The 17,737-nt window shown below is 27.2% G+C and overlaps 1 protein-coding gene and 2 non-coding genes across 3 annotated transcripts; all 3 read right to left on the reverse strand.

Moving 5' to 3' along the window:
* Positions 1 to 11,768: 11,768 nt before the first annotated feature.
* TRNAA-AGC (transfer RNA alanine (anticodon AGC)) lies at positions 11,769 to 11,841 on the reverse strand. Its single transcript has one exon. It is a non-coding gene; the product is annotated as a tRNA-Ala (tRNA).
* A 3,099-nt stretch (positions 11,842 to 14,940) lies between these two features.
* On the reverse strand, positions 14,941 to 15,013 carry TRNAA-AGC (transfer RNA alanine (anticodon AGC)). The gene has a single exon. It is a non-coding gene; the product is annotated as a tRNA-Ala (tRNA).
* An 852-nt stretch (positions 15,014 to 15,865) lies between these two features.
* On the reverse strand, positions 15,866 to 17,335 carry LOC137825629 (S-adenosyl-methionine 4-1-methyl-2-pyrrolidinyl-3-oxobutanic acid methyltransferase). Its single transcript, XM_068631348.2, has 4 exons — positions 17,239 to 17,335; positions 16,730 to 17,134; positions 16,307 to 16,549; positions 15,866 to 16,222 (listed from the first exon to the last, which is right to left on the reverse strand). Exons 1-4 carry the CDS (start codon positions 17,314 to 17,316, stop codon positions 15,866 to 15,868), a joined length of 1,083 nt encoding a protein of 360 aa, XP_068487449.1. The 5' UTR covers positions 17,317 to 17,335.
* Between the last annotated feature and the right edge of the window lie 402 nt (positions 17,336 to 17,737).

Consider the following 17,737-nt stretch of genomic DNA (forward strand, 5'->3'; position numbering starts at 1 on the left):
GAGGTGGAGGAACGATTATGAATTGAAAGAGAGGTGGAGGAGTGATTATGAATTGAAAGAGATAATTTATTTTGAAAATTAATTGCATAATGAGAGAGTGTCTTTTGTATGAGAGAGAAATAAATTTAATAAAATATTTGAAATAAAGGGAGCAACCGTTTGAATTGAAAGAGATAATTTATTTTGAAAATTAATTGCATAATGAGAGGGAGTGTTTGTTTTATGAGAGAGAAATAAATATTAGGAGATGCGAGTAGTGGCCAAACGTGAACAATTTGATTATTACTGAGCGGTTACCACTTTCTTCCGTAGTTTTCACCGTCACCATTTACATCCACTTTCTTACGAATGAGTAGTTTTCACTAGTTACATCCACTCCCTTATAAGGAGTAGTTGAGCGGTTACCAAATTGAACACATGCAATTATGTTCACAAATAGATCTTATCATATCATGATTCTCACACAAAACATACAATGAAGAAGGAATAGGCACTTACCTTGATCCATGAGTGATCCTAATTGAGCAGTTACTTTATCTCCTTTATCCCAATCTATCTCTTAGCAATTCCGTACTTGTCACACACTTTCGTGATGGTTAACAGTGAGACAACTATTATTTGCAGAGACAGAACCCTATAGCCTTTAGTACCCAATCTCCATCAGATGTAGGTTTTCCATTAGGTATATCATCAGATATATATTTCTCAAATTAACCAATGGGCCTTTAATTCTATTATTATTATTAAATCATATTTGGGCCCAAAGCCCAAACTCTAAGTCATGTGAGTCACTTTATAGAAATTAATATACATAATTTCTTACATTCTCCCACTTGACTCATATGAGTTATAATACTTTCATGATTTAATAATGACATAAATGCGCATTTAAAAGGCCTTACATAAATTGGTTCTATCATTATTCATAATCAAGAATACATAAATAATAAGAGTCATGGCGGTTACATGTCATTTGAATCAACACATCTCCTGTATCATTCTTTCTCCTTAATATGACTTTATAGTGAGAAATTCATAATAGGTTCAAACATAATGTCATTGTCATCAATAACAACATAATTTGTTTTCCACACCATAATAACATAATTTGCATGCATATACATAAAGTAGAAAACAACATAAATTTCAGAAATTTTATTTATCAATGAGCTCAGAGTGTCAAATAAGCATTAACAACATTCATAATTCACTAGTAGACATAATGCCCATATTTACAACATGACCAGTAAATGTTTTGGGCGGTAACCCTTTTGTTAAAGGGTCAGCAATCATAAGATCAGTGCTAATATGTTCTATTGACACTTTATGTTTCTGAACTTCTTCTTTAACGGCAAAGTATTTCAATTCCATATGTTTAGCACCTTTGGAATACTTGTCGTTTTTAGAAAAGAAGACTGCTGCGGAGTTATCACAATAAATTTTCAGCGGTTTGGCAATACTGTCAACAATTCCAAGTCCTGAAATAAAATTCCGCAACCAATTAGCCTGAACTGTGGCCTCAAAGCATGCCACAAATTCAGCTTCCATAGTGGACGCAGCAATGACTGACTGCTTCGCACTTTTCCATGAAATCGCTCCTCTGGCTAAAAGATACACATAACCAAATGTAGACTTTCGTGTATCCACACAGCCAGCAAAATCTGAATCTGTATATCCAATCACCTCAAGATGATCAGATCTTTTATAAGTAAGCATGTGATCCTTCGTTCCTTGCAAGTATCTTAAAACTTTCTTTGCAGCTTTCCAATGATCCAATCCTGGATTACTCTGGTATCTACCAAGCATACGAACTGCAAAACTAATATCTGGTCGTGTACAAGTTTGAGCATACATTAAACTCCCAACAATAGATGCATAAGGTATATTCTCCATCTGTTTCCGTTCCAAGTCATTCTTTCGACATTGCATGAGACTAAATTTGTCTCCTTTCTGTATTGGAACAGGAGATGTCGAACATTTATCCATTTTGAATCTCTCTAAAACTTTATTAATATATGCTTTCTGAGACAAACCTAACACAGTCCTTGTGATCTGTCACGGAATATTTCAATTCCTATCACATAGTATGCCTCGCCCATATCTTTCATCTCAAAGTTATTAGAGAGAAACTTCTTAGTCTCACTTAATAGACCAAGATCATTAGTTACAAGCAAGATATCATCAACATATAGAATCAGGAATATAAACTTGCTCCCACAGATCTTCAGGTATATACACCGATCAACAATGTTTTCCTTAAACCCAAAGGACACAATAGTATTATTGAACTTAAGATATCATTGCCTAGAAGCCTGTTTAAGCCCGTATATTGATTTCTTAAGTTTACACACCATGTGTTCCTTTCCTTCTTCAATGAACCCCACTGGTTGGTCCATATAAAAATCCTCTTCTAAATCCCCATTCAGAAAAGCAGTTTTGACATCCATCTGATGCAACTCAAGATCATAATGAGCTACTAATGCCATGATAATTCTAAAGGAATCTTTCTTAGAAACAGGTGAAAATGTCTCCTTATAATCAATGCCATCCTTTTGAGTAAAACCTTTGGCAACAAGTCGGGCCTTGTAATGTTCGATATTGTCATGAGAGTCACGTTTAGTCTTAAAGACCCATTTACACCCGACTCTCTTGCATCCTTCTGGCAATTCTATAAGGTCCCATACATCATTCTGTGCCTTTGATTTAAGCTCATATTTCATGGCATCTAACCACTTATCAGAATTATCATCATTGACGGCGTCTGAAAATGAAACTGGATCATTATCAATACTTAAGTCATTTTCTGACTCTTGTAGATAAACCACATAATCATTCGAAACAACAGACTTTCTTTCTCTTTGAGATCTTCTTAATACTATTTCTTGTGGTTGTTCTACTACAGGTTCATTGTTTTCTTCATGATCATTAATTTGTTGTTCTTCTTCATCGTTGAGTGACTCAACTACATTAGGAACAACAATACTTGAAGTAAAGGTACTAGTTAAAGGAACTTGTACTCTAACTTCCTTAATCTCCACATTTTGTGAAATATTACTCCCACTGGTTTCACCATTTTCAATGAACCGTGCATTTCCAGTTTCAACAATTCTTGTGTTATGGGTAGGACAGTAAAACATATACCCTTTTGACTTTGCTGGATAACCAATGAAATATCCACTGATTGTTCTTGCATCCAATTTCTTCTCTTGCGGATTGTATATTCTGACTTCTGCCTGACATCCCCAAACATGCAGGTGTCTCAAACTGGGTTTCCTTCCTGTCCACAATTCAAAAGGTGTCTTTTGAACTGCCTTACTAGGAACCCTGTTCAACAGATACATGACAGTTTTTAAAGCATACATCCACAATGAAACAGGTACAGTTAACTTACTTAACATGCTCCTAACCATATCCATTAAGGTTCGATTACGCCTTTCTGAAACACCATTTTGTTGTGGTGTACCTGACATTGTGTATTGAGCACAAATACCACGTCTCTCAAGGAACTTAGCAAACAGACCAGGGTGTTGTCCACTTTCATCATACTTTCCATAATATTCACCACCTCTATCTGACCTGAAAATTTCCACCTTTCTATCTAATTGCCTTTCCACTTCATTTATATAAACTTCCAAGGCATTCACCACTTGCAATTTTTCATGCAGTAAATAAACATAACCATAACGTGAAAAATCATCAATAAAGGTGATAAAATACCTTTCTTTATTGAAAGAACTTGCATCAAAAGGTCCACATATATCAGTGTGTATAATTTCAAGAAGCTGAGTACTTCTTGTGGCTCCCTTCTTTGTGTGTTTTGTTTGTTTGCCTTTAATACAATCCACACATACATTCAGATCAGTAAAATCCAAACTTGGAAGTATTTCATACTTTACCAATCTCTCCATTCTTTCCTTGGAAATATGTCCCAAACGTTTGTGCCACAAGAAAGCAGAACATTCATTCACCAAACTTCGTTTAGTGCCAACATTATGATGCGAGGTCATAAGAGTTTCAGCATATAGCTTATCGAGATTCAATCTATATAATCCATCATAAAGAGTATCAGATCCAATAGACTTAAGTCTTGCCGCAATATTAGTCATTTCAATGACATGTTCGTGCATAGTACGAGAACCATCAAATTTCATGGTGGTTAATATACTCATTAATGTCCCAACAAGAGACTTATCAGTAGTTTGGGAGCGCTCTTCCACAAATTTCATAAATTCTTTTGCACCATCAGTTTTGGGAAGAGCAAACTTAATATTACTTGCTATGCTCATTCGCATAAAGATACAGGAACAATACTTGATCACACATGCTTAACATTAATACTTTGAGTCATAAACTAATCATACTATACAAATTCAGAAAACATTCTATGTATACTAATGTTCTCCTTTGGGAGATTCATTAATACACAAAACATAATGATGCTAATAGTATTAACTTTATTTGGCAAGATGTATGCATTAACTAGAAACACTTGTTATCTTTGGATATACAAGCAAAACTAATAACACATACTCACTACCAACAATCATATCCATTAATTATAAGGACAACTAATCAACCTTTGGGTGATCCATAATGCCCTATAATAATGAATTTCCATTTACCCATATATATAAATAATTTAGCATCCATTCTATAGGTAATTGGAATAAAATTTATCAGTAATCTGGAATTAAATAAAACTTAAAGATTTGATCACTTTGGTGATTACAAATCTATCATACAAATAATTCCATAAATAATATCATTAATTGAAATAAAATTTCATCATCCATAATTTGGAATTAAATAAAACATAAAGATTTGATCACTTTGGTGATTACAAATCTATCATACAAATAATTCCATAAATAATATCATTAATTGAAATAAAATTTCATCATCCATAATTTGGAATTAAATAAAACATAAAGATTTGATCACTTTGGTGATTACAAATCTATCATACAAATAATTCCATAAATAATATCATTAATTGAAATAAAATTTCATCATCCATAATTTGGAATTAAATAAAACATAAAGATTTGATCACTTTGGTGATTACAAATCTATCATACAATTAATTCCAAAATTTTAATTTAAAAAATTAATACATAAAGCGGAAAAATAATTTTCCATTCCTCACTTTCAATCAATTAATTAAACTTTAATTTAATGAACATAATAAAATTTCATTAAAACTTTAATTAAACTTTAATTTAATGCAAATAAAATTATATTAAAACATTATACATAAAACAGAAAATAATTTTTCGTTACTCACTTTTAATTAATTAATTAAAGTTTAATTTAAATGTAAATTTAATTACATTATAACATAACCTAAATTACAGAAAAGTAACAATTGATTAAACTTTAATATGAGTGCAGCAAAGAATTCATGCATTTCATGATGGCAGAGAATAATTCATACATAAATTCACTAATTGGATTCTTTTCATGCATTTTATTATATTATATTATAATATAATATTAATAAAATTGATAACTTAAGGCACAGTAAATCAAATTTGCTTCTTTTTCGTGAAGCAAAATTGCTTAAGCTGTAGGGATGTCGTTAACCACCCCTCTCACAATGAGTCATCGTGCCGCAGCAGCAGCCACTTTCTTGCATTTGGGTTCAAAAGGTTTTACGCCGTTAATGGCGTTGATCCATAAACCCTAATTTTAAAAATTAGGGTTCTTCAATTGGGATTAATTAAAATTAGGGTTCTTTAATTTTGATGGTTTAGGACAATTAAGGATCTATTATAGAGGAATGGAAACCTTAATCTATAAATCCTAATTTTAAAATTAGTGTTCTTAAATTGGGAATATTTTAAAATTAGGGTTCTTCGAATTTTGGAAAAACATTAATGGAGAATCACAAAAATGAGCAACAAGGCTCTGATACCACATGTAAGTCAAAACATGAATAAACGTAAATTGAACACATGCAATTATGTTCACAAATAGATCTTATCATATCATGATTCTCACACAAAACATACAATGAAGAAGGAATAGGCACTTACCTTGATCCATGAGTGATCCTAATTGAGCAGTTACTTTATCTCCTTTATCCCAATCTATCTCTTAGCAATTCCGTACTTGTCACACTTTCGTGGTGGTTAACAGTGAGACAACTATTATTTGCAGAGACAGAACCCTATAGTCTTTAGTACCCAATCTCCATCAGATGTAGGTTTTCCATTAGGTATATCATCAGATATATATTTCTCACATTAACCAATGGGCCTTTAATTCTATTATTATTATTAAATCATATTTGGGCCCAAAGCCCAAACTCTAAGTCATGTGAGTCACTTTATAGAAATTAATATACATAATTTCTTACAGTTACCACTTTCTTCCGTAGTTTTCACCGTCACCATTTACATCCACTTTCTTACGAATGAGTAGTTTTCACTAGTTACATCCACTCCCTTATAAGGAGTAGTTGAGCGGTTACCACTCTCTTCCACTTCCTTATAAGGAGTAATTTTCACCAGTTGCATAAAAAAAAATGCTCATAAATTTTGACACATTTTGAACCCTCTTCCTCCACGCTCCATGTTCTTCTCCTACTCTCACCTATCTTAGTCCTTCTTCAATCAATCACCACTGTACAACAACAACCACCATTGCTTCCTCCTTCTCGCACTTCCCAAAGCGTTCTCATTGTTATAGGAATTGTACATTTTTGTTTCTATTGCTTTCTTAATTTTTTTTATATTTTTGTATGAATCCTAAGCCCAGCTTTGCGGGCAAAGTTTTTATGTCTACTGATGCTTTGATCTATTAGATATTACATAAGTTGGAAGTTTGGTAATTTGTATTTAGTTTTTTTTTTTTCAACTTCTTTGCCAATGGAAGATGTGGATTCAATTGATATGGTGATAGATTCTACCACTTCCAACATACAACCATTTGCATTATGTTTTGACATTATTTGCTGGTCCATTTTTTTTAAACCTTAATTTTAATCTTGATAACCTTACAAAGTTCAAGATTACACCAAAGTTAAATCAAAATTTAATATTCAAAAACAATAAAATGAAAATATAAAAAATTTAACATAAAATCTTAATTAAACTATTATCAATGATGCATTTAAATAATTTACATATCTTCTCATATAATTTAATATTTATTAAAATTATATGAATATATAAATAGTAAAGTCCCCGTACCTCTCGCATGCTAAGCAAGCGCTCTACCATCTAAACTACATCCCTATATATTCTATAGATACACCGCACTGAGTGTTTAATTTGAAAATTAAAGAAATAAATATTTTAAAGAGAAAAAAATTCAAAACTTACTTTAAATAAACTAAAATTGGCATAATCAAAATGAATTAAAACAATGGATCAGCCAAAACATATTGAGATTGAGTCAAGAGATTTAAGACTACTCCACTCAATCAGAATAAAAAATACCAACATAACCATAAAAAAAAAAATACAAACGTACAAAAATTTGTTTCTATTAAAATATAATATGGAGATGCGGGGTATCGATCCCCGTACCTCTCGCATGCTAAGCAAGTGCTCTACCATCCGAACTACATCCCCTATGTGTCTTTTTAAGAAAAGTTTTAAAATATTTATTTAATCTTGGAACTATTTCCAAAAAGTATTAAATATAGTTAAATTTTTAATATAATTATTATAATAAAAAATTAATATACAAAATATAATTATAAAAATATTTTTTTATTGATTCTTATAATTATAAAATAACATTTCTTTCAATTTTTTTATTATTTTCACTTATTATTAATAGTTTATATATATATATATATATATATATGATGATGATGAAAATTAAAGAGTTGGTTAATGAATATAAAAAATTAAAAATAATAATTATAAAATTAATCTCTATAATTAATTAGTTAATTAATGAAATTTCATTCACTACAATAAAATAATTAAATAACAACTAATTTTAGAAATAAAAAAATAATTAGTTAGACTAAATTAAATACTATTTTATAAATTAAAAAATTATTAGTATATAAAGTGATATTTATTAATAAATTAATTACTAGACTAAGTTAATTTATCATTTTATAAATTAAAAAATTATTGATATGTAAAGTGTTTTCTATTATTAAGAAAATAATTAGTAATTAAAATCTTAATAGTTAATGTTAGATACCAATTTAAAAATTAATTTATAATTTTTTATTAATAATAGAAAATACTTTAAATATAAATATAAGTAACTTTTTAATGTATAAAATAATATTTAACTTAGTTAATATAATTACTATTATTTTATATTTCTAAATTAGTTTTTATTTAATAATTTTTTTTTATATTGATTTGACTAATTTTGCATGTGTTTGAGTGAAAAATTAATTTCACCTATTTATATATGTGTGACATCAACATCAAATTTTATTTGACTAAGTTATGGACAAGTTTTTTATTAACAACCCGAATAGAATGTTGATAATGGATTTTAGTTACTTATTTATAGTCTTCGTATAATAATACTTTTGATATAATGTAATTAAGATACCAATTATCTTATATTGTCATTCTTTTATAGGATTTACAAAATTTAAGAAAGTAAATCACACTTTTAAGACAAATCGTGATTAATTTTGTATCATCACAACTTCTTCCACATCCAGATAGGACACTAGATAGAAGATAACTCCATGCAATTGTACTAAACACATATATATTATTAACTTTAACTAAACACAAAATAATAAAAAAAAAATATTTATTTCATTTCTTATATTTGCATGTTTGTTAAAATTATAAAATAAGTTTTAGATTTTTATCTCCTTAAAATATTTTCTTCAATTTTAATTTTTTGAAAAAAAAATCACTATTTTTTTATAAAAATTATTTAAACTAGAGAAATAAAATTTATGTTAAATTTTAAACTTTTAAAATTCCACTTGTTAATAATATAAAGACGAATGAATATCTCATTTTATTCCCTCTAGTCTTATCTTATTATTATTTTACTTACATAGGAAGTCATTTGTATTCTTAGTGACTTGAGTGTCAAAGAACCTTTTGTAGGTGCATCGCCACTCGTTGGAACAACTTAGATATTCTTTCAATATTTACTTACATCTTAAGGGAATGACAACTCATCCTCGATAAAAATATATACAAATTTAGAAATTAATTTATAAATATTTATTAATAATAGAATATGTAACACCCCATAATTTACATATAACTATTATAATACCGGTTCTACATATTTCTATACAAGTTTACAGTTTTTCAAAATATTCCTAATACGTGATTAGGACATATAGAATTTTATAATATACGCAATTAAATCAAAAGAGAAAACCAAGTTACATGATCAATTTCTCAAATTATACAATCTTCTTCAAATCCCAACATTAAAACAATCACATAAATCTCACATGGATCTACACATCCAAGATATTCAACAAACAACGTCTTCCGGAAGACCCGTATTAAGTAAGTCCTACCAGAGACTAACACCTGATCCAAAGATTACCAGCGAATCCAACAGACAGGATCAGGGTAAGTTCAATACAACCCAAGCCGTGCATCTCATATGTCACGGTGTGCATGAACTCCCCCATCAGCTTTTCACCACCTGATGTCTTAGTCTATGTGACTTAGATCATCAGTGAAGCTCGGAGATCTCTGTTACCACATAGACATCAATACTTAATACACATCAAACATCAGTCCATACATTATCCCAAATGTATGAATTCAATTCCACACCATTTCATCATACAATATCATTCCAAATACGATCCACAACATTCAAAATTTTATTTGACATAAAAAATAACACTTATTTCCACAAATTTAAATTATATATAAACAAACAATCCAATATATATAAACACACAACATCCCTGCAAGAGAAATTGAATATTGGGACCACGTCCCTTTCACATCCAGATCTTCTAGCCTAGGGTTCTATTAAAAATTAAATTTAGCTTTCCTTACCTCAATTGTTTGCTTTCCAAGCAACTTTTAGAATTTTATTCCCCACCGTTTGGATAAGCTTCAAGATTTACGGGCCTAATGCAAATTATCCAAACAGAACAAAATTTCAGTATATAATAGAATAAGTTGAGAGGATTAAACTTCTCAACTGACCCCACCAAGATTGATGACTAAATCCTAAAGAAAACAGAGAACAAAGGATATTTAGAGTAAAAATGAACTTACTCTGTTTGAAAATCTGATAGGGTAAAAATGTTCCTGAACTAGATTCTAAAATAGATGAAGATTCTAAAATAGATGAAGATTGGGAGAAAAAATTAAGAGAGAGGGAAAGAAGAGAATATGGAGAGAAAGAGAAATGGAGATAAGAAAGAAAAATAAGAAGAAAGAAACTATGCGTGGGGTCTCTGTTTTTGCTTTTTTTAAAAAGAAAAGGGGCTGTTACAGAATATACTCTAAATTCCAATAATCTTTAAGTTTATACTCTAATAATGTTTTAGTAAATAAATATATTTCAATTATTTTTAAGTCATTATTAACTTTATTTTTATTTTACTTTTTAAAATTATTTATGACCTATTATATTATTTTATGCATTTTAAAAAAACATAAACTCTGTTCAGAATTTGGTTTTCGAAAACCTGAATTCCAACTAGAATACATTGTCGAAAAGTGTAGAACAAGTCAAAACTGAGATTTCAATAGTGTGTACTGCAATGGCAACTTGACAATAAAGAGCACAATGTGCTATGTTTGTAAATAAATAAAATAACGTGTTATTGCTGTCAAAAAAATTTATAATACGAAAAGGCGTTTTATAATTGCATTTGTTGTTGAATCTGAAAAAATAATTATAATTCCAAATCTAAGTTTTTAACAACTTTTTATAATTGCATGTATGTTTATAATTACTGTTTTGAAATAATTAATGTAAATTCTTGAGTATGTATTAGAGGTTGGAAATTGCATATTAAATGAGAACAATAGTAATTTTATGGAGTGTTACAAATTGCGAACAACTTAGTTATGAGTTGAAAATAAACATAAAAATATCTTCTGTGATTAACACTTTAAAAACTTAAATCTTTTTAGTTAAAATATTGTGAACATATTGCATACTTTTAATTCAATTACACTTAACGTAAAAAGAAATTGCTATAAAATTAGAACACTAGTTTTGAAAAATAACATTTCCCTGTTTTACTTTTGATGTTGAGCCATGTTCTAGATTTTACTTTGATAAAGTTTATAGCAATAATAAAGTAAAAAAAATTAATATATATATATATATATATTTTACTTTTTTATAATTGTTGTTATTTAAGTATATCATCTTCCATAATAATATTTAATATAAAAAACTTTATAAAAAAAATCAAAAGAATCATCCTAAAACACAATATTGTTACATTTACCCAAATATAAACTAAACACAATTTTGTAGAATTATCGTTTGGTAAAACTCTTGAAAATATAAATTGCACTCAAAATTCAATTTGTTAAATAATAAGATAAAACTAGAGAGAATAAAAGCCGATATTCATTCGTGTTTGTATTATAATATGAACAACAAGTTGATCTTTTAAAAATATAAATTTAACATAAATTTTATTTCTTTATTCAAAAATAAATTTATAAAAAAAAAATAGTGATTTCATATTTTCAAAAACTTAAAATTAAAAAAAATATAAACATAAAAGTTCCACTTAAATTTATTTTCAGTCTGTAGTCAATTCTTTATTATTTTTAACTCCCAATACTCATTTTAAAATAAAATAAAAAATAGAAAAAAAGTGGAGATGCGGGGTATCGATCCCCGTACCTCTCGCATGCTAAGCGAGCGCTCTACCATCTGAGCTACATCCCCTATATACCTTCCTTAATTAAAGTGTTAAAAGTGTAACTATTTCCAAAAAGTATTAAATATAGTTAAATCTTTAATATAATTATTATAATAAAAATTAATATACAAAATATAATTATAAAATATTTAATTTTTTTATTGATTCTTATAATTATAAAATAACATTAATTTCAATTTTTTATTATTTTCACTTATTATTAATAGTTTATATATATATATATGATGAAAATTAAAGAGTTGGTTAATGAATATAAAAAAGTAAAAAAAGAATAATTATAAAATTAATCTATATAATTATTAATTAATGAGGTTTGATTCACTACAAGAAAATAATTAAATAATAATTTAGAAACAAAAATTAATTAATTAGACTAAGTTAGATACTAAGTAAAAAATTATTACTATATAAAGTAATTTCTATTATTAATAAATTAATTAGTAGAATAAGTTAGTTTACTATTTTATAAACTAAAAATTATTGATATATAAAGTGATTTCTATTATTAATAAAATAATTAGTAGTTAAAATCTTAGTAAATGTTAAATACGAATTTAGAAATTCATTTATAATTTTTTACTAATAATTAAATTTATTAATTTATAATTAATAATAGTAACTAATTATTTTATATTTATAAATTAGTTTTTATTTAATGATTTTCTTATAGTGATTTGATTTATTTTGCATGTTTGAGCGAAGAAATTGACTTTTTTCACCTATCTATTTATATATGTATGACATCAACATCAATTTTTATTAATAATAAGTTATGGATGAATTTTTTATTAACAACTCAGTTGAATTTTAGTTACTTATTTATAATCTTCGTATAATAATAATTTTGATATTATGTAATTAAAAGATTAGTTCTTATATTTTCATTCTTTTATAGGATTTACAAAATTTAGGAAAGTAAGTGACACTTCAAAACAAATCGTGTTTAATTTTGTATTGTCACAATTTCTTCCACAATCAGAGAGGATCCTAAATACATACAAGATAACTCTATACAATGTTATTGTACTAAACACATATATATTATTAATTTTAATTAAACATAAAATAATAATAAAAAATTTATTTCATCTCTTATATTTACATGTTTGTTAAAATTATAAATAAGTTTTAGATTTTTATCTCCTTAAAATATTTTCTTCAATTTAATTTTTTTGAAAAAAATGAAATCACTATTTTTTTGTTTTATAAAAAATATTTAAAATAGATAAATAAAATTTGTTAAGTTTTAAACTTTTAAAATTTCACTAGTTGATAATACAAACACGAATGAATATTTCCTTTTATTCTCTCTAGTTTTATCTTATTATTTAACAAATTGAATTTGAGTTCAAGAGTTTAACCAAACTATAATCCCTATATGTTATTCTAAAACACTATATTCTTAGAAAGACAAAATTGTGTTTAGCTTATATTTGGATAATTGTGTTTTACGACAAAATTCAATTTATATGTAACAATATTGTGTTTTAGGATGGTTCTTTTAATTTTATTACTGCTATAAACTTTATCAAAATTAAAATCTTTATATACCAATCTCTTTTTACGTTAAATAAGTAAGAAGTGTACTTGAATTAAAAGTATGCAATATGTTCACAATATTTTAACTAAAAAGATTTAAGTTTTTAAAGTGTTAATCACACAAGATATTTTTATGTTTATTTTCAACTCATAACTAAGTTGCTCGCAATTTGTAACACTCCATAAAATTACTATTGTTCTCCTTTAATATGCAATTTTTCAAACCTCTAATACATACTCAAGAATTTACATTAACTATTTCAAAACAGTAATTCTAAACACATTTACACATGCATTCATAAAAAGTTATTAAAAACTTAAATTTGGAATTATAATTATTTTTTCAGATTCCACAAAAAATAATTATAAAACAGAATTTATGTTTTTTTTACTAATTAGTGGTGAAACACCAATTTTTAAAGTTGAAATTTTTCTGAAAAAATTCAGTCAAACCCATTCATTTTAATAGTTATAATTAAAATAATATTTTATTTATTTATTTTAAAATGATAAAATAAAAAATAATTATAAAATCAGAATTAAAATATCAAAACAGTTATAAGAGATTAAAACCAAAATATAAAAATAAAATTTTCAGTTAAATTTATTTTTAGTCTATATACACTACCAGAAAAATCATTGAATAGAAACTAATTTTAGAGACAAAAAATAATTAGTTGTTATACTGAATAAATTAAAGATCATTTTAGAGAAAAAAAATTGGTTTCTAAATTAGTTTATATTATTGTTAAATAGTTTCTAAAGTTGTATCTAATGAGTTAGCAAGATTTTTGCTACAAAATTTAGAATTTAAATAATTGGTAGTTAAAACCTTAATAGCTAATTAGATACCAATTTATAAAGTATTTAACAATATTAGAAATCAAAAATGATTTTAGTATCTAAAATATCACTATAAAAACTAATTATTTTTTTTTCTAAAATTAGTTTCTTTTCAATGATTTTCTATTTATTTTCATTCTATAAACTTTGAAAATATTGTCATAGTTTTTATAAAATGTTGCATAAATTTTGCTTTGATTGTCTATAAAATATTTTTTAAAAGTTTCATCTCTCCATAAATTTAAATTATTATTTTTAATCCCTAATATTCTTATTAAAATAAAAATATTTATTTAACAAATTTTAAGAGTTTTTTTAGATATCACATATTAAAACTATATCACAACATTAACATGAATTATTTAGAATGTTCACCCAACCTTTTACTCAATATATAAAAATTAACTAGTATAGTATTTAACACTATGAATTAAAAGTAATAGTTTTTAATTTAAATTAGAAAAAAATAAAAATCATTAATTATCCAATTACAGAAACAATTAACTCATCCTTATATTTTTCGATAATAAAAATGATTCATAAAAGAAACACACCAAAAACTTATTTGACAAAAAAGAAATTATTTTATCGAGGACGTGTAAAGCGTCTTTCTAATATGCACAATTATTTCAAATTATTATGTCACATAATAAATTATTTACAATTATATTTTTTATAAAAATGTAATTAAATAAAAATATAAAATAGGAAAAAATTAGAAATGGAGATGCGGGGTATCGATCCCCGTACCTCTCGCATGCTAAGCGAGCGCTCTACCATCTGAGCTACATCCCCATCTTTATTAATATTAATTAAATTATATATAAAATATACTGATATAGTATAAAATTTACCAATCAGTCATATCATAAGAATAAAAAGTATTATTTTTCTTTTAGAAAACACCAACTTAAGTGTGTATGGTAAGATTTGTTCCATTAGAGTACAAAATAAAAAGTCTAAAAGTGATGTGGAAAAGCAAGATCTACAAAAGTTCATGTAAAAACCTCTATTTCTTGTATGATATGAAATTTAAAAAATTAGTTAACAAATATAAGAATATAAAAAATCATAAGTGTTAAAGTAACAGATATAAAAACCAATCTGCCATATTAACTGCTATAACCAAAGTTTGAGGTAGTTTATTTTATTGAGTGTAATGTAAATTAATTCATATCTATTAAAATATTACACATTTTTGCATAGATTAATACATGTTCACACTGATTTCGAGAATTTATTGGTTGTGGAATAAAATAGTTAATATTTTTTAAAATAATTTGAAATAAATAAATATTATAAGAATAGGCACGTATAATACATTGTTATGGTTCAATTTACATCTTCAAATAAAATATATACATAAAGTAGATATAACGAGAAGACAAAGTTTAGGAATTGGATCTTTCTATCACGAGAAATGTTCATATTTAAAAAAGTGAGTTTATATTTTTTTTAAACTATTCGGATTACATTTTATCAAATTTTTGCGAAAAAATTGTCTTATTATTTCTTTTGTAATTTTAATTTACTTTTTTATATTTACATTTCAATAAATCTTTGGATCATGCTATGAACTTTCAAGCTATTATTCACTTATATTTTTTCAAGTTGAAATATATGTTTCATAAGTTTTAAGAAATACCTTCAAGCATTTTTTCTAATGGATATTACAAAAGTAGCACTCTCTAATTTTCCAACCTTCATTGCCTGCACAATTTTCTTTTGAAACCTGACGAATAGTTCATTAATAACCTTTGCATCAAACTTTTGAGACAAGAGAGGCTCCAGTGCTGCTCGTGCGTGCTTGGAAATGATTTCGGCTCTTATATTTTCATCATCACCACCTTCAATGTTTAGGCCTTCTTCCCAAACCGAGATTACAACTTCGAATCTTTGAACAAACAATGACCCTTCTTCCTCAATCACCTGCTTAACTTCCTCAACCGTAGGTTCATACACTGCTATGTTAAACGACTCTAATTTTGCTTCTTCAATCAAACCCTACGGTGCAGATTTTAACGGCATAACTAGTTAATTATCATTACAAACTTACTGGTATAATCAATTAAAAAAACTGTTGTTTACCTCCAAGAACATCTCATTGAGTGTTAGACTCACTATTTCCCAACTTGTTCTTCTACGAATTTCGTGATTACCAAGAAACAACAAGACCATTGCTCCTCCAGACACAAGTTCCTCCGAACGTAATTTCAGAAATAATTTGAAGTCTTGTTGAAACTGTTTAAGGTAAGCTTTGTGTACCTCAGGAGGGCTTGTGCTAACTATATGGCAATGACCCTTGTTAAGTGATGACCCCAATAATGGATCCTATACAATCAAAATATGAGATGAATGAAATCAAGTATTTGGGAGTGAGAAAAGAGAAAACCATTGTACTAGATTTAACTAAGAGAGTTATAAATAGAAACAAAAAACAAACCTAACACAATGGTATAGTATAATATGGTTGACTTTAGATGAGAAGAAAAGAGTAAACTTATATCTAACCTGAGAAAGCCAGTGTAGACTGTTGGAGGAATGAAAAAGGTTTATGGAATTACTGGGAAAGAGTCTTCCATAGAAGGATCCAGGTGTGGCATTAATAAAGCATGAATCAGACCTGCATCTTTTCTCTTGTAGCAGTTTTGTATAAAAATCTGGAAGTGACTTGAAGGTGGTGTTGAAATCATTTCCAAATAAATCATTGAGATAAAATTGGAATGAGGGTAGATCACGGTTTAAGTGAGTGCATGCAGCATGAACAATATTAATAATATTTGATGTTACAAGAAGTGTATTTGGTCCCACAGAACAACCTAAATCTGCTACTTTCATGCAGTTTGGAGAAGAATCAGAACATAGACTCGTTATTGTTTCTTCAAGTATGTGTTTGGCTTTAAGCATCATTTGTCTCTGCAATAATCAAAGTTAGATGAATATATAGAGGAAAAGGAAACAAAATTACACAGAATGGTAAGTGATGAAGTTAGATGAGGTTATGAAGATAAAGATGGTACTTGTATGGAGGAGTTGTTTGCGTAACTCATTTCTCCCTGTCCACCGTTCATGTGAAGGGATGGTGGATCTCTTTCCATTGATGAAGCACTCAAAGGATTGAATCAATGATCATTGGCTTGAGACTATTCTCACCTTTAATAAACTATGAAAATATTTGAACTTCATTTCTAATATTTTAAATACTTATCAATCTTGTAAACAATGCATGCATGTGGTTGCCGATAAAAAAAAAAATGCATGCATGTGGTTTCAGAGACAGGACATGTGATTTTTTTTCATCTTCTATATGATTTTCTTTGGTCCTCTTTCTTAATTCATATATTTTCATCTTCATGTGATATATAAGGTGTGAACTTAGTAATTAAAAGTATAAATACTAAAAGTCTAATAAGGCTGAAGAATCTCAATATTGATTTCTTCTTCTGCAACCTAGGGTGCAGGAAGAAACTGCCCTCAATATTTTGTAATATAAATAGGTAGCTCGATCAACATGTGGAG

This window comes from Phaseolus vulgaris, chromosome 8, assembly GCF_051622355.1.
Source record: "Phaseolus vulgaris cultivar YP4 chromosome 8, ASM5162235v1, whole genome shotgun sequence".
Lineage (NCBI taxonomy): Eukaryota > Viridiplantae > Streptophyta > Magnoliopsida > Fabales > Fabaceae > Phaseolus > Phaseolus vulgaris.